At 47.6% G+C, this 23,643-nt stretch overlaps 2 protein-coding genes and 1 non-coding gene across 4 annotated transcripts in view; 1 reads left to right on the forward strand and 2 right to left on the reverse strand.

Annotated features, from left to right (window-relative positions):
- Positions 1-391: 391 nt before the first annotated feature.
- Positions 392-18,452, reverse strand: CIAO2A (cytosolic iron-sulfur assembly component 2A). Of its 2 annotated transcripts, none has more exons than XM_062206105.1 (5): positions 18,189-18,446; positions 12,886-13,050; positions 4,655-4,704; positions 1,672-1,717; positions 392-861 (listed from the first exon to the last, which is right to left on the reverse strand). In XM_062206105.1, exons 1-5 carry the CDS (start codon positions 18,310-18,312, stop codon positions 764-766), a joined length of 483 nt encoding a protein of 160 aa, XP_062062089.1. In that variant the 5' UTR covers positions 18,313-18,446; the 3' UTR covers positions 392-763. The 2 variants fall into 2 exon arrangements, 1 of the variants encoding a protein (XP_062062089.1); XR_009867322.1 differs by having other exon boundaries at positions 820-861; positions 12,876-13,050; positions 18,189-18,452.
- Positions 7,808-7,939, reverse strand: LOC133770831 (small nucleolar RNA SNORA38). The gene has a single exon (XR_009867513.1). It is a non-coding gene; the product is annotated as a small nucleolar RNA SNORA38 (small nucleolar RNA).
- A 2,010-nt stretch (positions 18,453-20,462) lies between the features above and the next one.
- The window catches only part of SNX1 (sorting nexin 1), a 41,185-nt gene continuing 38,004 nt past the window's right edge, over positions 20,463-23,643 (forward strand). The window contains exon 1 of the mRNA XM_062206106.1: positions 20,463-20,740. Within this exon, the coding sequence (XP_062062090.1) occupies positions 20,582-20,740 (159 nt within the window). The 5' untranslated portion in view covers positions 20,463-20,581. The remainder of the gene's footprint in view (positions 20,741-23,643) is intronic.

A 23,643-nucleotide genomic window follows, 5' to 3' on the forward strand; every position in this document is an offset into this window, starting at 1 on the left:
TCACGGGCACTCTGGGAGGCAGCAGGTGACGGCTCTCACACGGAAGGCCCAGGTGGAGTTCCCAATTCCTGGCTTCAGCCTGGCCCAGCCCTGGCTTTTTCAGGCATTTGGGGAGTAGATCAGTGGGTGGGAGATCTCTCTCTCTCTACCTTTAGAATAATTAAATGAACATTTTTACAAACTTGAGTCTGTCCTCTGGCCTGCGTTGGTTGCTCTTCTATAGATGGGACCGACTCTCACTGAAGGAAGGCAGGATCTGATCTTCCAGGTACCTTTTGGATCTTAGAAGTGACTTTACCTCATAATCAGAAAAATAAAGCTGTGTAAAGTTCTTTTGGGAATCAACAATTACACTGGCATTTACAGTTCAATAAACACATTTTAAGCTGAGTCATTACAAGAATCATATTTTTTTATTTATTTTACAGAATGATTTAAAGTGAACACCTTTGGGCACGGTAGGTGTTTGACATGAAAAGCAGTTTTATCAGAATGGGCATCAGAAAAATAGCGACTCATCTTACACATAATAGCTAGAAAATATTTTTCTGTCTGATTACTTAAGTGTTACAAATCCTGAGAATGTTATACACTGAACAAGTTAGGTCCTAGCTTATAATTAAATCTTGCTTGGAAATAATCCTTTAAAAAAGGCTTTGAGGTACAAATCACCTATGTATTAAACATGAGTCTTTTTATATTTTACAAAGCATTTAAACAAATATAGCAAACAATTACGGTTCAGTGGCTCTTAAAGCAGCTATTAGTCAGGTTCAAGGACACACTGTTCCACAATTTCCCGTAAGTTGGGGTTCTCCATTGCGGCTGCCACTCGCTCTTTGTCATTGATCTGCTTGTTGACTGCAAAACACAGACAAAAGTTAGCAGAACTGTGTCAACATATAACACCACGTAGTGTTTTTACTGGCCTGGTAGAATGGCGAATTTTTCTTTAAATATTTATTTATTTATTTGAAAGGCAGAGTTAGAGAGGGTGAGATCTTCCATCTGCTAGTTCATTCACCAAATGGCCACAATGACTGGGGCTGGGCCAGGATGAAGCCAAGAGCCAGAAGATGCTTCTGGGTCTCCCACGTGGGTGGCAGGAGCCCAGGGACTTCGGCCATCTTCCCCTGTTTTTCCAGGCACACTAGTCGGGAGATGGATCCTAAGTGGAGCAGCCAGGACTCAAATCAGAGCCCATATGGAATGCTATTGTCAAAGGCGGCAGCTTTACCTGCTAAGCCACAATGCCTTAATAAAATAAAATAGTTTTTAATGGAACATACAGACCATCTAGAACATTTTGTCTTTTGCTTTTCTCAAACCTTACTTTTGCTATTTTTAAGTGATTACTGATTGATTTCTCTGGAGGTCAAAGTCCTCTATACACAAAAAGGTTCCCCACTCCCATTCTACACCAATCCAGAGACACAGCACATACCTCAAGAGTCCCTAAAGTTTTACCTGCTTGACTTCCACCCACCCAGAAGACAGGGATGAAGCTCCAGGCTCCTGGCTTCAGCCTGGCACAGCCCCAGCCATTGTAGCCATTTGGACAGTGAACCAGCATGTGGAAGATCCCTCTCTCTGTGTCTTTCCCTCGCTCTAACCTTGCCTTTCAAATTAATTAAAAAATAATAATAATAATGTCTCAAGATTGGCACTTACTGTCTTCTTCTGTTGAGTGAGTTCCTTCAGAAATGTAGATCTCCAACTGGGAAGGAAAAATAGTAAAAACAAAACATGAGAACATTCTAAGAAGACAGATAAGGTGGAAAGTACCATGGACTGCAGAATCCTAGAGTGACAACCTAAATTCTGATTCTAAAGACTTGGGGGCAAATCTTTTCACATTTTTATTTTCGGTCACTTGGGAAAGGCTTGCTGGGGGCATCTCCATTCGGTGTTTTCATGAACACACATAAGCACAAGGGGACACAAACGAGGTATCAGACCTGCAGTTTTACTCACAACTGTATTTCCCTGCACTCTAATCTGTCCAAGTCAGGACCTACACCTCCTCCTGCCCCAGCCTCTGGGAAAGCCACATGAACACTCTGGGGCAGGTTCTTTCCTATTTTTGCTTACATTCACATAATCTTACAGATTTTACACACACACACACACACACACTCCAAAACTGGAAGCTTCTTTTCATTGCTTATGTTACAAAAATGGGATCACAATACATACGGTTTAAGCACTCCCCTTTTCACATCCATTATTATCTTGCCAAATTTATTTTCATGAATAATATTGGTCAGGATATCCCTTCTGACCCTGCTGTACCCTCCTAGAATCAGAGCTTTTGAGACAACCCACAAAATTAGTGCAAATTCTGCAGCAAAAAAATCATGTATTTGATAAAGATGTCCACTCTCGGCCGGCACTGTAGCTTAACAGGCTAATCCTCCGCCTTGCGGCACCGGCACACCGGGTTCTAGTCCCGGTTGGAGTGCCGGATTCTATCCCGGTTGCCCCTCTTCCAGGCTAGCTCTCTGTTATGGCCCGGGAGTGCAGTAGAGGATGGCCCAAGTCCTTGGGCCCTGCACCCGCATGGGAGACCAGGAAAAGAACCTGGCTCCTGGCTTCGGATCAGCACGATGCGCCGTCCGCAGCGGCCATTGGAGGGTGAACCAATGGCAAAGGAAGACCTTTCTCTCTGTCTCTCTCTCTCACTATCCACTCTGCCTATCAAAAAAAAAAAAAAAAAAAAAAAAGATGTCCACTCTCCAGAGAAGACTGGTACAAATTAACCAACCCTCATTATTTACTACTGAGATACATGTTTCTCATGAGTGAAATAAAACTATAACCTATTATAGCTAAAAGAGACCTGAGAGATCATCTAGTTCAACCTGTTTTAAAAGACATCATAAAAATTCCCCCACTGGTATAACATTTATTCCAGATTACAAAATAACAGGTACAGAATCACTCCATACTCATTTACTTTAAAAAATTATTAAATTGGGGGCAGCGCTGTGGCATAGCAGGTAAAGCCACCACCTACAATGCTGGCATCCCATATGGGTGCCAGTTGGCGTGCTGGCTGTTCCACTTCTGATCCAGCTCTTTGCTATGGCCTGGGAAAGCAGTACAAGATGGCCCAAGTGCTTGGGCCCCTGCACCTGCATGGGAAACCTGGAGAAAGCTTCTGGCTCCTGGCTTGGCCTTGGCCCAGCTCCAGCTGTCTTTGGCATTTGGGGAGTGAACCAGCAGACGGAGCTCTCAGCGTCTCTCCGTGAGGGCTCTGTGGTGCAGTTGGTTAAGCCACTGCTTGTGATGTTGACAGTCTATAGCAGAGTGTCAGTTTGAGATCCAGCTACTCCACTTTCAATCCAGCTTCCTGCTAACGTACCTAGGGAAACAGCAAAAGATGGCCCAAGTGCTTGGACCCTACCACCTACATGGGAGACCCAGATGGGGTTCCAGGCTCCTGGCTTTAGCCTGGCCCTGACCTGGCTGTTGCAGCCATTTGGGAAGTGAACCAGCAGACAGAGGATCTCTCTCTCTCTCTCTCTCTCTCTCTCCCTCCCTCTCCCTCTCCCTCTCTCTTTCTCTCTCTGAAGCTCTGCCTTTCAAATAAATAAATAAATCTTTCTAAAAAATAAAGAAAAAGAATGAGAAGAGGACAGCATTGTGACACAGTGGTTAAGCTTATGATACTGACATCCCATATCAGTGAACCGGTTCAAATCCCAACCTCTCCACTTCCAATCCAGTTTTCTGCTAGTACAGCTGGGAAAGCAGCAGACTCTGCCACCCATGTGGGAGACCAGGATGAAGTTCTTGATTCCTGGCTTTGACCTGGCCCAGTCCTGGCTCTTATAGTCATTTGAGAGTAAACCACTAGATGGAAGATCTCTCTTTGCCTCTCTCTCTCTGTCACTTTGCTTTTTGAATAAATAAATCAATCTTAAATAAATTTTTTAAAAAGTGAGAAGATAACTCATAGAGTGGAAGAAAGTATTTGCCAATCATATTATACAGTAAGGGACTTGTATCTAGAATACATAAAGAACCCTTACAAATCAACAATAAAAAGTCAACTCAATTTAAACATGGGTAAAGAATCTAAATTACTAAAAACCACTGAACTGCATACTTTATCTATTCTTGGGTTTATTTATTTATGTATTTGAAAAGTAGAGTGATGGAGAAACAGTGATAGGTCAACAGGGCAACTGAAAACAGCTTCGAATCAGTCCAGTGTAAGTGTCCTTTGAGCCTGGCACCATGACAGGAAATTTAATATACAGTCTTACATATACCTCATGATAATCCAGGGAGCTGGGTATTACAACTGCTGGCTTATTCCCCAGTTGGCCACAATGGCCAGACTTGGGCCAGGCCAAAGCCAGGAGCCTTGAAGTCCATCTGGGCCTCCCCTCTGGGTGGCAGGGGCACAAGTACTTGGGCCATCAGCAGTTGCCTTTTCCCAGGCACACTGGCAGCGAACTGGATCAGAAGCAGAGTAGCCAGAACTGGAACTGCCACTCTGACATGAGATGTTAGTGTTATAAATGGCAGCTAACCTGTTGTGCGACAATGCCAGCTTCTTGAGTCGTACACTTTAAGTAGGTGACTGCACGGTATGTGAATTCATAACAGAACTATTCTAAACACCAAAAACGAGCATTGTCCTTACCTTGTGTTTAAATGGCAAACACCGCTGAAGTTTTACTCTTAAGCACAGCCCTGTGGAAGGCAAAGAAAAAACAAACATCTCCAGTTAATAGGTCATCTTTTCTTATGGGTTCCTGAAAAGGCATACAGTGTGTCTAGGTGTCGCATACAACAGGGCAACTGAAAACAGCTTTGAATCAATCCAGTGTAAGTCTCCTTTGAGCCTGGCACCATGACAGGAAATGTAATATACAGTCCTCACGATAATCCAGGGAGTTGGGTACTACAAACCACATTCTGCGAACTACAGATCCAAGGTCACATGTAACTTGCCCAAGGTCACTAAGCCAGTAAAGTGGCACAGGTGAGACTAGAATCGAACACCACTAGAAAGCTCACACTGTACTGCTACATCAACTGGCCTTCATGCAAGGGGCATTCAGTCATTAAACTGTACCGACTGCCCACAGCAGGCCAGCACATACAAAAACTTAAAGCCCAGTAAGAGTCATTTAAAAAGGCCACATGGGGGACCGACACCGTGGCTCACTTGATTAATCCTCTGCCTGCGGCACCAGCATCCCATATGGGCGCCGGGTTCTGTCCCGGTTGCTCCTCTTCCAGTCCAGCTCTCTGCTGTGGCCCGGGAAGGCAGTGGAGGATGGCCCAAGTGCTTGGGCCCTGCACCTGTATGGGAGACCAGGGGGAAGCACCTGGCTCCTGGCTTCGGATCGGCGTGGCACCACCCCTAGCGGCCATTTGGGAGGTGAACCAATGGAAGGAAGACCTTTCTCTCTTTCTCTCTCTCTAACTCTACCTGTCAAATAAAAAAAAAAAAAAAAAAAAGGCCACATGGTTGGGGGAGGTATTTGGCCTGCCCGCATAGCATGTTAGTGTCTGGGTTCAAGTCTTTGCTTCAAGTCTTGTTCCAGCTTCCTGCTTATGTGCACTTGGGGAGGTAGAAAGTGATGGCTTGAGCAGTTAGGCCCCTGTCACCCACACAGGAGATCCAGAATGAGTTCCTGACCCCTGGCTTCGGCCTGAACAGGCTCTAGCTGTTGCAGGAACTTGGGGAATAAACCAGAGAACGGGTGCTCTTCCTGTTTCTGAAATAAGTAAGAACAAATATACAGATTTTTAAAATTCTCTCTTCTGAAAAACAAAAATAAAGTAAAAAGATCACATGGGGCCTGGTAGCTAAGACATAAGTTTGGACATCCATCCTACACTTTGGAGTTTCTGGGTTCAATTCCTGGTTCCAGTTCCTGATTCCAGCTAACTGCTAATGTGGATCCTGGGAGACAGCCATGATGGCTCAAGTAGTTGGGTCCCTGTTATCTATATGGGAGACCTGGATTGAGTTCCTGGCTCCTGGCTTCGACCCTGGCCCAGCCCCAGCTGTTGTGGGCACTTGGGGAGTGAACCAAAAAAATGGCAGCTTCCTCTCTCTGTCTCTGCCTCTTGAATAAATAATATAACATGACACTTCTCAAATTTGGATTCCTTTACACCTGCAAGGTACAAACTACTTCCCTAAAGCAAGCGCTGCTAAAGTTCAGTTTATCACCCGTGCTACGTCACAGTTGAATAATTTCCGTTCGCAGTTGAGACCTGTAGCAGAAATTAAAACTGCACTTGGAACAGCTCATTGGTGCGCCAATGTTCCACTTGCCCCTCACCTCAAACTAAAGAAAGAATTTTTAACCAAATCTGTATTCTAGACAACAGAAGATGAATCAAACTACTCTTATTATAAAGAGAGATTCAGCCTTTAGTGCCTGGCTTTGCAGGCAGTCTAAAAACATAGTAATTCTGTGATAAATACTAGGGGACACTAAAGAAAATATTACATTCCCTTAAGCGGGTCTCCCTTTAAAGGACCTGCCTTACGTATATCTGGGAGGATTCTTCCCCTCCCTCTGCCCCAACTCTGTCTCCTTAATTTATTATTTGCATACCATCCAGGCATCCTCATGTGTTCTGGTCATTGTTGGTAGGTGTTTTACCCATAACTAACTGTGTTATCATTCACAAAACACTTTCTTGAGAACTATTAACCTCAAGAGACACAGTGGAGCACAACTGAGACAGACATGCAGGGGTCAACACTGGTTCCACAACACACTAGCTATGTGACCCTGGGCACGCTACCTAACCCTCTCTGCCCTTCAGTTCCTGTATCTGCAATAGCACCACCATCCGTGCGCTGCTGGGAGGAGTACATAAATCGCTACACACTGTGCTTAAATACTACCTGACAACAAGCGTCCACTGAATGCCAGCAATCACTACTGTAGAATTTTCATCTCAAAGCCAGCAAAACAAGTGAAGTGATTTATCCAACATCACGTGGTGGCAGAGGTGGGCACTGAACCCAGACCTTCCTATTCCAAATCCTACGCCGAGCTCATTGGACCACAGCTGCCTTCAGCATTCTTCCCGGACTAAGGCAACACAAATTGTTATCCACTGGTTCCCCGGCCTTCCCCACTTAACGCCTTCACGGACTTCCTCATCTCTGGCATTCCTCCCCAGGCAGGGTGGAGCCGTCACACAGGTGCCTCTCCTTGCCCTGGGAGGACGACCTGCTTCTCGGCACACCAGCCAGAAAACCGGCTCTCCTCGCTGGGCTCGGCAGCGGGGCTCACGGGACACGGTTACTGTGACAGACCATTAGACTACTCTTGAAAAGGCCTACGCTCTTAACCCCTTATCAAAAGAACCAACAGAAGTGACCAAACTCTGGGCAGTGTACGTGTCTGAAATGCTGACCAGAACCTTCTCTTAGTACTCCTACATAAGGGTTATTTACATTTCACTCAATCTCTGTCCCCAGAACAGTGTATCTATCATTGCAGTCATAATGCACATGGAAATCACCACTGAGGCTTTTTCATACATCTCTCAAAGAAAAACTGTGATTCCTTGATTACACAGTATTTATCCTTCACAACAGCAATAGGGAATCCCATCACATTAGTGCCATTTTCTATGCATATAGTTGCTTCCAAGTTTCACTATGATGAATTTGCTAGAAACGTTTTATACATGATAATTATGTCCTTCTATGGAATTATTTCCTTAATTCCTAGACCAAAGAATATAAACTTTTTGATAAGGATTTGTCATATATACAAGATACAGGAGCCTGTTCATCACAGTATTAGTCATTCATTCTACAAGGACAGTTGACCTTGAGCTTACAGGGAACATGCTGGCCCCAGACTTCTCCAAGTACTCATTTCTTTGCCTCCAATTCTTCACGTGTTAAAAGACAGGAAGCCACAGATATGGCTTTGTAGAACGGTCATAGTATTATTTATAATTGCAAAAGGCTAGAAATACTCTAAAAGGTTGCAAAACTTATGATATCAAGAAGATTGGCATGTAACTATAAGAAGGAACTTCAAACGGTTCACAAAAAAATTGAACTGAATGTTTTGGTGCAAAAAATTTTGAAGTCTATTCATAGCTTTTGTTTATTTTTATTTATTATTTATTTTCATTTAATTTGAAAGGAGAGATAGAAAGAGAAGATCTTCCATCCATTCATTCATTCTCCAAATGCCCACAATAGAAAGGGCAGGGTTAGGCCAAAGCCAGGAGCCAGGAACTCAATCCAAGTCTACCCAGTGGATGCAGGGACCCAAGCACTTGAGCCATCATTTGCTGCCTCCAGGGAGGCATATTAGCAGAAAGCTAGAATTGGAAGTGGAACCAGGATCCCATCCCAGGCACTCCAAAATGCAGGGTCTTAAACACTGTGTCAAACACTTGTCCCCAGTTCTGAAAATGATATACATTTTGCATGAACTTTTTGAATATGTCATGAAACTGTGTACTTAAACTTAATGACTAACAGAAAGCTCATAGTGAATGATAAATAAACAACATTCTTCATATATTGCAAGCTTTTGACTTTGCTCCTCCCGCTCTGTAGGTAACCTTTAACTGTCCCGATTTTAGAGATGAGGAAACTGAGGCTCTGCGAGGTTAAGTAACTTGCCCATGGCTACAACACAGCAGAGCTGTCTGAGCTGGAATTTCAGCCCAGGGCACACGTTCTTTCATGACAGCAGGTTTTATTTCTTCCTTTATGTTTGGCACAGCTTCAAAATTATTGTTAATAAACTTGTTACTTTTATAATTTAAATACATTTTATTTGTTGGGGCCAGCGTTGTGGCATAGTGGGTTAAGCTGCCACCTACAATGTTGGCATCCCATATGGGCGCCCAGCTGTTCCACTTCCAATCCAGCTCCCTATTAATGCACCTAGGAAAGCAGCAGCAGATGACCCAAGTCTTTGGGCCCCTGCACCCACATGGGAGACCCAGAAGAAGCTCCTGGCTCCTGGCTTCAGCCTGGCCCAGTTCCAGCAATTAGGGCCATCCAGGGGAGTGAACCAGGAGATCAAAGATCTATCTCTCCCTCTCTCTGTAACTCTGCCTTTCAAATAAATAAAATAAATCTTAAAAAATGAATTTGTTGGGATAGGTGTTGTGTATCAGGGTAAGCTGCTGCTTATAACAACATGGGAATCCCATGCTAGAGTATGGTTCAAGTCCTGGCTGCTCTACTTCTGATCCAGCTCCCTGCTAATGCACCTGGGAAGACAGTGCTCAGGCCACCCATGTGGGAGACTACAACAGAGTTCCTGGCTCATGGCTTTGGACTATCCCAGATCTGGTTGTTAAGGCCATTTCAGGAGTAAACTAAAGAATGGGAGCTCTCCCTCTCTCTCTCTTTCAGTTGAAGTAACACCTTGACAGTAGAGACTCCATTTTGGAGAACCTGAGACTCCATTCTGGGAATGTGCCCCCCCCCACCGTGAGACTCTGGTCTGAAACTATGACCTAAAACAGTTGAACAATAGCAGTCCACTACGTCACACTTGACAGAGCATAGAAATCCCCTAGCATGATCACTCAAGCTTGGAAGTGGATAGGCTGTACCTGGGTTAATGACAAAAATGTAATTTGTCTATGTGCTACATATGATTAAAACCAATACCTGGATTAATGTCAAGATTATAATTAAAATTGTTAAGACTGTAACTGGTATTGTCAAGATTATAATTGATACTAGGTTCGCATAGGTTTCAGGTCAGCTTGACCCCAGTAACCATGTATTCCCCCCAATCCCAGCAACCATGTATTCTCCTCCCGATTTTGCAGTTTTTGCCTTTATAAACCCTGCTGCTTTAGGCTTCAGGGTCGAGAGTTCTTTAGGGCATGAGCCCATTCTCTACCGCAGGCAATAAAGGACCATCAAATTTTATCAATGTGTGGTGCCCCTTTGTTTACACTCACTCAGGTACAACACTGTCACTCAACCTTTCAAATAAATAAATCTTTAAAGGAAAAAAAAATTTGGTCTAGGCTCTTGGACTCTCTATTTATGGACTCTTAACATTATGTCAAAGTATTTTAAGACATACTTCTACATCAAAATAATAGCAGGGGCCAGCGCTGTGGCATAGTGGTTAAAGCTGCTGTTTACAGCGCTGGCATCCCATATGGGCACTGGTTCTAGTCCCAGCTGCTCCTCTTCCGATCCAGCTCTCTGTTATGGCCTGGGAGGGCCCCTGCCACCCATGTGGGAGACTTGAAAGAAGCTCCTGGCTTCAGATCATCTTAGCTCTGGCCACTGCGGTCATTTGGGGAGTGAACCAGCGGAATAGAAGACCTCTTTCTCTCTCTCTCTGGCTCTACCTCTCTCTGTAACTTTTTCAAATGAATAAAATAAACATCTTTTTAAAAATAAAGATAATAGCAGTATTTTCAATATCTGTTGGTTCAAAAATTGTCCAGTGACAAAAAGTAACTATGCATTCAATAGTGCTTTTACTAGTTTTGGAACTTAAATAACCATAATACCTATAGATTCACAGGAACTTCCAGTCCCTCAGTCCATATTTTAGAAACCTCTAACTCAGGGAACTCAGGTCAACTGATGAGAAGTCAAAGACAGAAATCACAGGGGCTGGCGCTGTGGCGCAGCGGGTAAAGCCACCATCTGCAGTGCCAGCATCCTATATGGGCACCAGTTTGAGTCCAGGCTGCTCCACTTCTGATCCAGCTCTCTGCTATGGCCTGGGAAAGCAGTAGAAGATGGCCCAAGTCCTTGGGCCCCTGTACCTGCATGGGAGACCTGGAGGAAGCTCCTGGCTTTGGATCAGCACAGCTCGGGCTGTTGTAGCCATCTGGAAAGTGAACCAGCAGATAGAAGACCTCTCTTTCTGCCTCTCTGTAACTCTGCCTTTCAAATAAATAAATAAATCTTTTAAAAAATCACAATAATCATGGGAGTAATATGGAATACTGACTTTTTCAATCCTTTCAGTAATCTTATTTGCTCTTTAATAGATGATATATATATTCCCCATGGTTCAAAAAAAATTTTTTTTGACAGGCAGAGTTAGACAGTGAGAGAGAGACAGAAAGAAAGGTATTCCTTCCATTGGTTCACCCCCCAAATGGCAGCTACAGCCAGCGCGCTGCACCAATCCGAAGCCAGGAGCCAGGTGCTTCCTCCTGGTCTCCCATGAGGGTGCAGGGCCCAAGCACTTGGGCCATCCTCCACTGCCTTCCCGGGCCACAGCAGAGAGCTGGACTGGAAGAGGAGCAACTGGGACAGAATCCGGAGCCCCAACTGGGACTAGAACCTGGGGTGCTGGCACCGCAGGTAGAGGATTAGCCAAATGAGCTGTGGCGCCGGCCCAAAAATTTTAAACATACAAAAATATTTCTCAACTCTGTCCTCTACATGCCCAGTTCCCACCACCATTACCCCAAATATCCATCACAGCAATTCTCTTCTTATGTATTCTTTATGCTTATGAAATAAAATACAAATAGGGGTTGGCACTGTTGTGTAGTGGATAAAGCTGCTGCCTGCAATGCTGGCATCCCACATGGATGCTGGTTCAAGTCTTGGCTGCTCCACTTCTGATCCAACTCGCTGCTAATGCCTGGGAAAAGTAGCAGAAGATGGCCCAAGTGCTTGGGCTCCAACATCCACATGAGAGACCCAGAAGAAGCTCCTGGCTTTGGCCTGGCCCAGGCTCAGCCATTGCAGCTATCAGGGGAGTGAACCAGCAGAGAGAAGATCTCTGTCTCTCCTTCCCTCTCTGTAACTCTAACTTTCAAATAAAACAAATAAATCTCTTAAAAATAAATTTTAAAATGCTTTAAAAATAAAATACAAATATATAGTTGTGCTTTTACAGGAATGGTGGCAATACTATACTTGTTTTTATTTCTTCAATGTCAATATAGAGAACTCCAGGCCGGCGCCATGGCTCAATAGGCTAATACTCCGCCTTGTGGTGCCGGCACACCAGGTTCTAGTCCCAGTCGGGGCGCCAGATTCTGTCCTGGTTGCCCCTCTTCCAGGCCAGCTCTCTGCTGTGGCCCGGGAAGGCAGTGGAGGATGGCCCAAGTGCTTGGGCCCTGCACCCCATGGGAGACCAGGAGAAGCACCTGGCTCCTGCCTTCGGATAAGTGCGGTGCGCCAGCCGCAGCGCGCCAGCCACAGTGGCCATTGGAGGGTGAACCAACAGCAAAGGAAGACCTTTCTCTCTGTCTCTCTCTCTGTCCACTCTGCCTGTCAAAAACAAAAATAAAAGAAAAGAAAAGAAAAAGAAAAAAAATAGAGAGAACTCCTTCGTCCTTTTTTATAGCTGCATGGTATTCCATTGGTCACATTTATCATTACTGATTATTTAATCAACTCCCCACTGATGAACATTTGATTTAAAACAAACTCCCTTTATGTTCTTTATAACAAAGTAAATTGTCAAAGAGACCTATTTATCTACTGTGAACTGACACAAAATATTGGGAATACAACCTCTTAAATAGAAGACTGCCTCAAAAAATAGCCCCTCCCCAGGACTTCCGCCCACCCCACAGAGAAGCCAACAGAGCAGCTGTAAGACAGACAGCAAGAGCTGGTGTGACAGCACCCACTCCATTCTCCAGAACTGAGCAGCAGGAGCTGCCCACAGCCACTCTCCATTAGTCCTGAGGGCGGCTACCTAGGAAGCAGCGTGTTGTAACTAGACGACTAAGAGCTGTGGAGACAGGAGACAGGGGCTTGAGCCTCAGCGGCACCATTTCCTGGCTGTGTAATCCTGGGCAGTCTTGTTTAACCTCTCTGATCTTCAGGCTCCTCATTTGGAAAATGATGAAATCTACCCCCATACACCCAGAACCTCATGTGTGTGAATTCATATACTTACAGACCCTTACCAATGAGAGTAGCCAAAGAGCAATGAGGTACTGTTGGTGTGAACCTGATAACAACAAGATAGTCATCTTCATTTATCTCCTGGACCTCCACGCAACTTTCCGTTACCACTTCCAGTTCTTCCAAAGTATTGGGCTTTTCTGGGTCCCGGATAGTTCGAATCAAATCTAAGGAATCATCAGAAACAAGGTATACTATTAAAACATGAATATTTCTAAATAAGGAACAATTCGGCAGTCCCAACATAAGCACCAATTTTTTTCTTGGTTTAAGTAAATACTACAACCAAGTCCCAGATTTCTGACAGAAATTTCCACCCTTGGTTTCCTTTTGAAAAAACCATTTTCTTGTATTATCAAGAGAGACTATATCCAGTTTCTTGGGTTCTATACTGCAGAGAATACAAAGAGAACGGGAAAAGTGTCAAGGAACTCAGGGAGAAGAAAAAACTTTTAGCTTGGGAGCAAACGGTATCAAGCAGGTGAAAGGTGAATCAAGTCTTTAAAAATGGGGGTGCCAGCACTGCGGTGTGGCAGGTTAAGCCTCCACCTGCAGTGCCTGCATTCCATATAGACGCTGGTATGAGTTCTGGCTAATTCACTTCAGATCTAGCTCCCTGCTAATGGCCCAGGAAAGCAGTGGAGGATGGCAGTGGTGCTTGGGCCCCTGCACCTGCGTTGGAGAGCCAGAAGAAGCCCCTGGCTCCTGGCTTTGGATTGGCGCAGCTACAGGCGTTACTGCCATCTGGGGAGTGAAACAGCAGATGGAAGACCTCTCTCTCTCTCTTTCTCTCTGCCTCTGTCTCTCTGTAACTCTGCCTTTCAAATAAAATAAATGACTATTTAAAACAAAAAAAAAAAAGGTAACATTTTAGGGCAGGCGTTGGGCACAGCAGTTGATGCTTCTGACACCTACATCCCATTTCAGAGTGCCTGGGTTCAAATTCTAGCTCCACTTCTGATGCTGCTTCCTGCGTATCCTGGGAAGCAGCAGGCAATGGCTCCAGTAGTTGGGTCCCTGCCACACATGTGGAAGACCTGACCAGACTCCTGGCTTTGGCCTGGCCCAGTTCTGGCTGTTGTGGCCATCTGGGGAGTGAACCTGTAGATGGAAGATCTGGGTTTCTTTCTCTCTGCTTCTCTGTCATTCAAATAAATAAAAATAACATTTAAAAAATAGCTAACTTTTCAATATGAGGGTACTTCAGAAAGTTCATAGGAAACAATTAAAATTTTGGTGAAAACGCTTTTGAATTACAAGCATGCATAGCTAACACTTAAAATAAAGAACCCTTTCTCTCTGTCTCTCTCTCTCTCTCACTGCACTCTGCCTGTCAAAAAATAATAATAATAATAATAATAATAATAATAAATAAAGAACAAGAAGTTTAGTTTTCCTGGACCTTGGCATAAGTGAGGAAGAGTAGCAGGATAGAAGGTTTGGGCGGAAGCATCAAAGGTCTTTTACAGTCAGCTACAGGCAACAGGGAGCCCTAAAGAGATTCTGACAAAGGCAGTGACATAGATCGCATTGTACCGTCAGCTGGCATCTCATCCGCCAGCTGCTAGATTCAGAAATAAAGAACAGAGCCAGTGATACCAGCCGAAAAAGCTGGGCCTAAAATAGGCAGCACGTGACAACGTAAAAGAGATGAGGAAGTCACTTCAGAGGAAGAATCAACAGAATTTGACCATCATTTGGATGTAGACGACAAGGAAAAGGAAGATGAGTCATATTTTAGTCTAAGGACAAGGAAGCAATACAGAGGGTCCTGGGTAAGTGAGTTCAGTTTCATACACAGTGTTTTTGAGGTGCTTCAGGGGCAATCTCATGGAATTTTCCAGCAAACGTTCAACCGTACCTTAGGGTTTTAAGAGCACACGGAGGCTAGGGCGATTGTTGAACCCATAGGTTTCACAAAAAGTGAGTAGGATCTTGGCTGAACACTGGAATTATCAGGAATGTTTTAAAACAAAAAAACTGATACCTGGGCCCTATTCCGAGATTCTGATTTAACTGGTTTGGAGTATGGCCTGAGCATTAACCACGCCTCAGGTTGGCGGGGTTGTTGTGGCACAGGGAGTTAAGCTGCTGCTTGGGGACAACCACATCTCCTATCAGAGCGTGGGTTCAAGTCCTGGCACCTCCACTTCCAATATGGATTACTGCTGACACACATTGGGAAGCAGCAGATGATGGCTCCAGTGCTTGGGTCTCTGCCACCCATGTGGGAGACCCAGATGGAGTCCCTGGCTCCTGGCTTCAGCCTGGCCTAGCCCTCCCTAGTTGTTGCCATCATTTTGAGAGTGAACCAGGGGAGGGGGTGGAAGGTCTCTCTCTGCCTCACTTTTTGTCACTCTCTCTTGCTTTACTACGTTTCAAGTGATGAAAATAAACAAAGATTTTTAAAAAAAATTCCTCAAGCTGGGGCCAGAACTGTGGTACAGCAGGTTAAGCCATGGCTGGCAGTGCTGGCATCCCATATAGGTACCAGTTCGAGTCTTGGCTGTTCCACTTTTGGTCCAGCTATATGCTAATGTGCCTGGGAAAGCAGCAGAAGTTGGCCCAAGTGCTTGGGCCCATGTGGGAGACCCAGAAGAAGCTCCTAGCTCCTGACTTCAGATTGGCCCAGCTCTGGTCATTTTTGCCATTGGTGGAAGTGAACAGCGGATGGAAGATCTCCTCTCTCTCTGTCTCTCCCTCTCTCTCTCTAATTCTGCCTTTCAAATAAATAAATCAATCTTTAGTAAGAAAAAAAAAATTCCTCAGGTAATTCTTATGTGCAGCCCAATTTGAGGAATCATTGGTGTAAAGAGAAAGAGACCCAAGGAAAGACTCACGGGAAGCACGTAACTTAAGGGTCAGAGTGAGAAAGTAGAGAAAGAAGAAGCAGAGAGGGAGGGAGGCGGTCGCAGCATCAGATGCTGCCGGAGCATTCAGGCCGCCGAGAGCTGAGGCAAGTCTTGGACCTGTCAGCCAGGAGGCCATCTGGAGGAAAGAAGCTCTGATAGGGACGCAAGGGCCCAGGCCAGCTCGCAAAGGGGAAAGCGAGCCAGCACTGAAAGTGTATTCCTCGGGCCTTGGTTGGGAAGGGAAGGGCAGAGAAAGGACAGCAGCCTAACAAGGAAGCTAGAACAATGACGAGGGTTAGGGAAACCTGAGTATGTTTTAAAGCCCCACAGGAAAGATTAAACAGGGAGGGAAAGACAGAAAACATAAAGAGGGGAGGAGGGGAGGCTGGGCAAATAAGCAGAAGATGATGGGGTCACGAAGGCGGGGACCGGGGCTGCCCTGGGAGAGGCACGACTTCCTTCTTACCGGGAGGCTGTAACAGAAGGGGAGGAGAATGGCAAAGAGGAACAGCGAGGCAGAAAGCGGCAGCACTGTCCACATGGTGGGCGTGAGGACCTCAAGCCTGAGGCTGCCTTCTGCTATTCAGGGCTCCCTTGCAAACAGAGATGCGGTTGAGAAACACAGACCAATCTCCTACCTTTCTCCCCAGGTATCTCCGAGGCTTACCACTTGATTAGAAGCAGAATTTGAATATAGGAAGCAGATGTAACTTCTCTTTCCTACAGCTGTGTTACTATGGGACTCAAGGAGACGGGATTTTTTGACAAGGAATTCTCCGCCTCTCCTCCTAGGCTTGGGTCCAGCCAAGGCTCATTTAAACTCACTGGACTGTGTTCTTTAAAAAGCTCACCCCCTGACTAAACTCCTCGAGTTTTCTAGTGGTTTCAGAGGCGTGGATGGATTTCTTCAAAAACAAAGCAATGCTGCTCTCCACATTACTCCTCTGACTAAAATTTTTCTCTGGCTTCATTTAAATTTAAAATCGTGGGTATCCAATTCCAATCTACCATCAACCTCACCTCCATCTTCAGCCACAGCCTGTAGCCCCACACACCTGTCATCCCATTAGCGCCCCAGCTCCACACTTTTGCTCCAGCTTCCTCTGCTTAGTATGCGTTCTTACCCTCTACATATCCAGACCCCAATTATTCTCCAAGGCCAATGCAAATGACTCAGCTTCCAAGTTTTCCCAGATTCCCCTCCCCTCCCCCAGAAATGAGGATCTGTCCTTTGAATCTCTGTACTACGTCTTCAAGTCTATGCCCTTCTACCGTACACTGCGTTTTTGCAAAGATAGGCTTTCCTCAATGTAAGCTTAAGGACCAGAAGCAGCGCTCTTCAAAGCTGTGTCCCCAGTGCCCTGCACCCCAGGATGCCAGAGTATGGCAGGACAGGAATGAGTCTACGACACACCTCAACCATCTGGCCAGGTTAAGTGAGCCCTGCCTCTAGCAAGAGAGAGCATTTAGATCAACTCCAAAGGTCTTTCTCACCCCCCACTTCCTTCTGGCCTGGAATCTTCACCCAAATTATATTGGTATTCTTACTGCCAGCTCTTTCAACAGTGCATCAATTCTCTTTAGTTTAAAAAAAAAAAAAAAAAAAAACCACGTAATTCCAAGAAAGAGTCCTAAGCGGCTGCAAGGTGGTGAGAAGCGCAGTCAGTTTGGGATCAGAAGACGCGGCCTTTGGTGTGGGCTCCAGGTTGTTTAACTGTTCTAGACTTCGCTTCCGTATCTGCACAATGCAGATGGTGGCACAGGTTGGGGAATACTTACTGTAGAGGAAAGACTGTGTGTGTGCACACATGAGGGTACTTCAAATTGGTGGAAAACGGAATTAAAACACAGGGCCCACTTTCCATGAGCCTTTGGGGCACCCCCCGTGTGTGTGTGTGTGTGTGTGTGTTTCGCACTTCGGCATGGCTGTGCTGAGGACCTGTAAGTTCGAGGCCTCGCTCTGCGAGTCGCCCTGCTCTGAGACCTCTGCCTACTGACTGCCCCAGAAGACAGCGGCTGTGACCTTGGGGCCGTACCCAGCTCGGCCATCGCCCAGCAGTGCCCTCCGCAGTAGCGGGAAGAGGAGTACGCGTGCGGGAGCGAGAGAAGCAAGGAGATCAGGTAGTACCAGCCCAGGCCAGCTCTGCTACGCTTCCGCTCGGGACGGCCCCGAGGGCGCGGGGCAGGTTCAGGGGGTGAGACGTTGAAGGCCTCCAGGCTCAGCTTGCCGGGGGTTTAGGCAGAGCCGGGGTCCTGGGCGAACCCGCACTCTCGCGTGACTTAGGACTCCCTCCCCCAGAAAAAAATGCTTCCTTCGCTAGCGACGAGATCCAGCGAAAACCCCAGTCTCACTCCCAAACCCTCAGGTGAGGCCCTTCTCCCCCACCCCAGCCCGTCCTCCGCCCCCGCCCCTCCAGATACCGCCAAATGCTGCACTGCGTAAAGTTAATTACCATAAACCTCTAGCGCTTTCTCTTCCATGATCCGGGGCTGCCGGGCAGCTCCCCGCTCAGAGAGGCCTGAGAGCCACAGGACTCTGTTCAGCGTCCAGGAGAACAGCCCGGACACCCGCTCCATCCTCACGCTCCGCCATCCCTGGCGACTGTCCCACCCGAGCCACCGTCTCTCAGCTGCCGGTGTCGGGATTTAGCAACTTCCTGGTCTTCAAAAGGGCCAACACTAAAGAAAGGGTCAAAGGAGCAGAGAAGAGGCGGGGCCCGACGGAGTAGCGCGAAAAGACCTAGGGAAGGGAGCCCCAAGGACTACAAACCCCAGCATGCTTTGCTTGGCTTCAGCGCAGCAAAAAAAAAAAAAAAACCGCGCGACCCAGGTGGCGCTATGCGCGCTAGGATGTATGGGATGTTTTCCTCGGAATACGGCGAACAGTATTCTGGGATTTGGAGTTTCCTCCTCCGAGTGGGCGTGTAACGGTCTGTCACCCACCGCCTGATCAGTGCCCACAGAAAGCTAAAGATGGATCCTGAAGAGGTAGAGGAAAGGAGAGTTTGGTTTCTAGCACGGAGACTATTTACAGTTACTTCTCGGAGGGAGCTGCTTCCAGCCAGTCTGTCTTCCTAATCAGGCCAGAAGCGGGTTTCCGGTTGCGGTGAAATGGCATGTCGGGGAGGCCAGTAAGGACAGTTAGGCATGGCGGACCTCTGGTTTTCTCGCCTCCTAGGGACTCAGTCCAGCCCAGCTCCTCACTGTGGGCTGAATATTTCTGCCAATCGCCTCCAACGACAACTTAGAGCTAAGAGGACTTTCCCTGCACCCACGGTGACAGAATGGAGTTCGCTGTGCTAAAAAGGACGTCTCAAGCCATCTGGTGTATGTGTTGTCATGGATGCCGTTAACATAGTTGATGATGTTATTTTATCCGTCTCGTCCTCCAGTTAAATCTCAGCTATGAATTGGGTACTTAATTTGCCAGATGCGATCTGAGATAGGACAGGGCCCCTGCCCTGAAGCAGCTCGCAGCCCTGTGAGGGAGCCAGCCTCTGACGCTGAAGAATTCGCAGTTAGGGACAAAGTAAACCTTTTATCAGTTCGTGATAAATTTCATCTCTGTTGAGAAGAAAGATTATCTTACAGCACTATCCCTTATAACATACCCCCTTGTGTCTTTAAGATGCCCGTCTTGTTTATCTGGTTGATTTAGGCTTTTTAAAATAAGATTTGTTTATTTGAAAGGCTGAGTTACAGAGAGAGGGGAGCTCTTTGATCCGCTGGTTCACTCCCCAGTGGCCACCACAGCCAGGGCTGGGCCAGGCCGAAGCCAGGAGCTTGGCACTCCATGCAGGTCTTGCACATGGATGCAGCGGCCCAAGCACTTGGGCCGTCCTGCACTGCTTTCCTAGGCGCGTTAGCAGGGAGCTGGATGGGAAACGGAACAGCCCGGGTTCCAACCGTGTCCACATGGGATAATAAGCGGCATCGCAGGAGCAGCTGTACCCGCTGAGCCACAAAGCCGCCTCCTGATTTAGACTTTAGACTCACCAATCCTTGAGTAGTTTAAACCCTAGAAAAAAATTTTGAGCAGTTGATACCGCCCCTGCCATCTGTTCCACTCCGCTTACTCCACAGCAGTGGAGAAGACAAGCCTCACTTCTTCCCAACCAAACCTAGTTCGGTGGGGTTTGCTCGCCCCCCGCGCTTCTCCAAGCAGAACTGGAGGTCTTGTTCACCGTGCTGGGGCGCTGAGCGTGTGGAGCTGTTGATTTGCATGCCTGTCTGTGTCTCATGGGTTGTAAGCACCTCCGTAGGTGGGCCAGGAGCTTGTTTATTTCTGAACCTCAAACGCACAGCAAGCCGCCAGGCACACGGTAGATGCTCAGTACATATTTCTTGGATGAACGCCCTGTAGTTCAAAGAACAAGTGGTCAAACTTTCATGCTGTAGAGACCTCAGTCAAAAATATTTCTTGAATCTCTGGAGAGGGGAACTGTGCTTGGCCTGGAAAGGTGGCATGCAGAGGCTTTCAAACATTTTTAGTTACAGACTAAAGGCTCCTTTATCCAACCGAAATCTTCAGAAGCCGGTTAGACAAAGCAATCGCAGAGGACACGGAGAACCTGAGCAGCCCCTGACTGCCCCTCTCTGCCCCTCGGCCCGCCCCGGGGAGCTCCCGGGGCTGCGGCGCCGCGCTGGGATTGGCGGGCGGCGGGCGACGGCCGGGCTGGCCCCGCCCCCGGGCCCTGGGCCCCGCCCCCCGCCCCCCGCCCCCGCGCCGCCGGGCCCGCAGGGTCCGTCGCGGCCCTGGAGCTCCCAGTACCCCCAGGAACGCTTTGCTCGCGGCGCTATCTCTCTATAAAGTTGTTGTTGCGGCTTCCGCCGCGGGTGGAGGAAGATGGCGACGGGTGGTGGCGGCTGTAGCGCATCGGAGAGACTCCCTCCACCCTTCCCGGGCCTGGAGTCGGAGTCCGAAGGGGCCGCCGGGGGGTCAGAACCCGAGGCCGGGGACAGCGACACCGAGGGGGAGGACATTTTCACCGGCGCCGCGGCGGCCGTGAGTTCGCACCCTTGGGGGCAGCCGGAGGGTGGGAGCCCCCCGAAAAGAAGAGGGGCGCCGCGAGGGGGCGAGGAGGCCGGGCCGTGTGGGCCCGGTGAGACCTCGCGTCGGTGTGGTCCTCCGGGCCCGGGGACCCTGCATGGGGGCCGAGCGGTGGGGCCTGGCCGCCCCGGCTCCGGGCCGTGAGGGGTGTGGTGGCCTCGCCGCCGCGGCCGTCCTCCGGCTCTGCCCCGTGGTGACCCCGGACCCAGGGGGCTGTTTCGCCCAGGCTGACTTGGTGGGTCGGGACACGGCGTGGGCGCTCTGCCCTTCCTTTGGGCCGTCTTCTGGCGTGGCGGAGGATCGTGTCCCGCCCACAGGTCCCCGCGGCTGCCCAGAACTTAGCGGTGATGAATTACCCGAGGCCCTTGCTGGGGCTGAGATAGCCAAAGTTGGGCCGGCTCCCCTGTTGGCCGGAGGGGGCCGTGGAGAGAGAGATGCGAGTCCGCAGACCTGGAAGCCTCGTCCCACTTAGTGGGGTGCGTTCGGGCGCCCGAGGACCTCCGTGAGGGCAGATCTGGAAACGCGAGGGGGAAATGGTGTTTCCCGAAGAAGCTGCCACTGGAAGTCAGGGGTTGAGAAAACTAATCTTTATTCGTGGAATGTGGAAACCGATGATGAGTGAGGGAACCCCTGGCGGTGTCTTGGGCTGTTTTATGAGAACACTGACTCACGGCACTGAGTTCATTCCAGCTTGGTAAACTGAAGCGCCGGGTCCAGGAATTGATCCGTCTCGGATGATGCTTCTCCTCTGGTAGCTACTCAGTGTGTAGCTAAGTAAAACAGCTTGACATTCTCTGTGCGGCGCGTGTCTGAAAAAGTTTGAGGCTCATCGATTTGTGTCAAAAAAGGATTAAGTTTTTTGGTTTTGCTTTTTTGTTTTGGAATCTCTTCCTGGACGATCTTTAGAATTTGACCAGTGCGTGCAGTCCACCATCCCAGCTCATAAAGGCCTTGCTGGTGCTGATATAACAGCACACTGTCTACTGGTGCCTGTTGTTCTGACAAATGACTCTCACTGCTCTTCTTAGAGTCAGCTTTCTGTATCCCGGTTAAAATAAATCTTGAGTATATTCCTTTAGTAATTCTCCCATAAGTCATGGCCGAACAGCTACTGTTGCTAACTGCTGGGATGGTAGATATGCAGATTGAGTGTCTGAAATAGAAACTCAGGCCTTGAGGTGACATAGGCAGATATTATTGTTTTCCAGAAAGGGGCATGGCAGGGCTGAGAGTGGTTTTCTAGAATCCTCTAAAGTTCGGGGGTCCAGTGATGTTTGCATCCCTCTAGGTTACTTCATGGAGGTGTGAAACCTCTCTGTTGTAAGATTGTGAAAATCCTTTGTCTAATTTTCAGGGAACTCAAGGAAGGGGAGTCGAAATGACTTTTTACCACCGAAAGCACAGTTATTTTTATTTACATGTGATCTAGGAAAACTGAATTATTAAGGAACTCAAGTGCCACCTGTAAGCTAGTTTTTGAACTGTCTGCCCTGATACTCATCTTCAGGAAGCTAAGACCTCCAAGATTCCTCACTATGAAACTGTGCCTGTCTTTAAACAGCCATTAGTTACAAACTGTATTTCAATAAATGCTTGAGTTGTGAGCCGGAGACATTGAGGGATTGCAGCAGCTTGTATTTTAAGGAACGACATTGAAGATTAAATTATGAGCTTTAAAGTCTGATTAAAATCTAGGCTCTGGGTGGGCATTTAGCCTTATGTTTAAGATGCCACATCCCATGTCAGAGCGCCTGGGTTCCGTACCCACTTCTGGCTCCTCACTCCAGCTTCTTGCTAATGCAGACCCTGGGGAGCAGCAGTGATGGCTCAAGTCATTGGGTTCCTCCCACCCATGTGGGAAACTTGGCTTGAGTTCCCAGCGCCCAGCTTAGCACTGGGGGAATGAACCAGCATATGGGAGCTCTGATTCTCAAATTAAGAGTAAGTAAATGGGCCAGCGCAGCCACTCACTAGGCTAATCCTCTGCCTGAGGCACCGGTACCCCGGGTTCTAGTCCCGGTTGGGGCGCCGGTTCTGTCCCGGTTGCTCCTCTTCCAGTCCAGCTCTCTGCTGTGGCCTGGGAAGGCAGTGAGGATGGCCCAAGTGCTTGGGCCCTGCACCTGCATGGGAGACCAGGAGGAAGCACCTGGCTCCTGGCTTCAGATCGGCACAGCGTGTCGGCCGTAGTGGCCATTTGCAGGGGTGAACCAATGGAAGGAAGACCTTTCTCTCTCTCACTCTCTCTCACTGTCTAACTCTGCCTGTCAAAAAAAAAAAGAGTAAATAAATATAGGCTCTGCTCGCTAGCTTGACCTTGGACAAAGTAGTCACCTCCACTGTAAAATGTAAATAATGATAGCACAGTTGGCCTTCTGTATCCATTGGTTCTGCCTCTGTGGATTCAGCGCACCATGTGTAAGAAATAGAAAGAAAACTTGTGTCTGCAGTGAGTATGTACAGGCTTTGTTTCCTTGTCATCATTCCCCAGACAGTAACTGCCACTTGGCAATTACATTGCATTATATAGTAGAAGTAATCTAGGGACGACTTGAGGCACAGGAGAGGATGTGCTCAAGTTCCACACAAACACTACAAGGCAGGGACTTGAACATCCGCGGCACGGGGGGTGGGGCACCCAGGGCCACAGAATACTCAGAATACTTGTGGCGCACGTAGGACAGTTCCTTCCATGTGAGAAACACAGAGTGCTTGCTGTTTTGGTGGCTTGAGCTGTATTTGTTGATGAGCGTTTTGTAAACTGTAATTGTCCTAAGAATCAAAAAGCCCACAAAATCTAATAATGGGTTAGAAGAGTTAATTCACCCTAAAAAGTGGATAATGGGATTTATCAAAACTAG

Source organism: Lepus europaeus, chromosome 11, assembly GCF_033115175.1.
Source record: "Lepus europaeus isolate LE1 chromosome 11, mLepTim1.pri, whole genome shotgun sequence".
Lineage (NCBI taxonomy): Eukaryota > Metazoa > Chordata > Mammalia > Lagomorpha > Leporidae > Lepus > Lepus europaeus.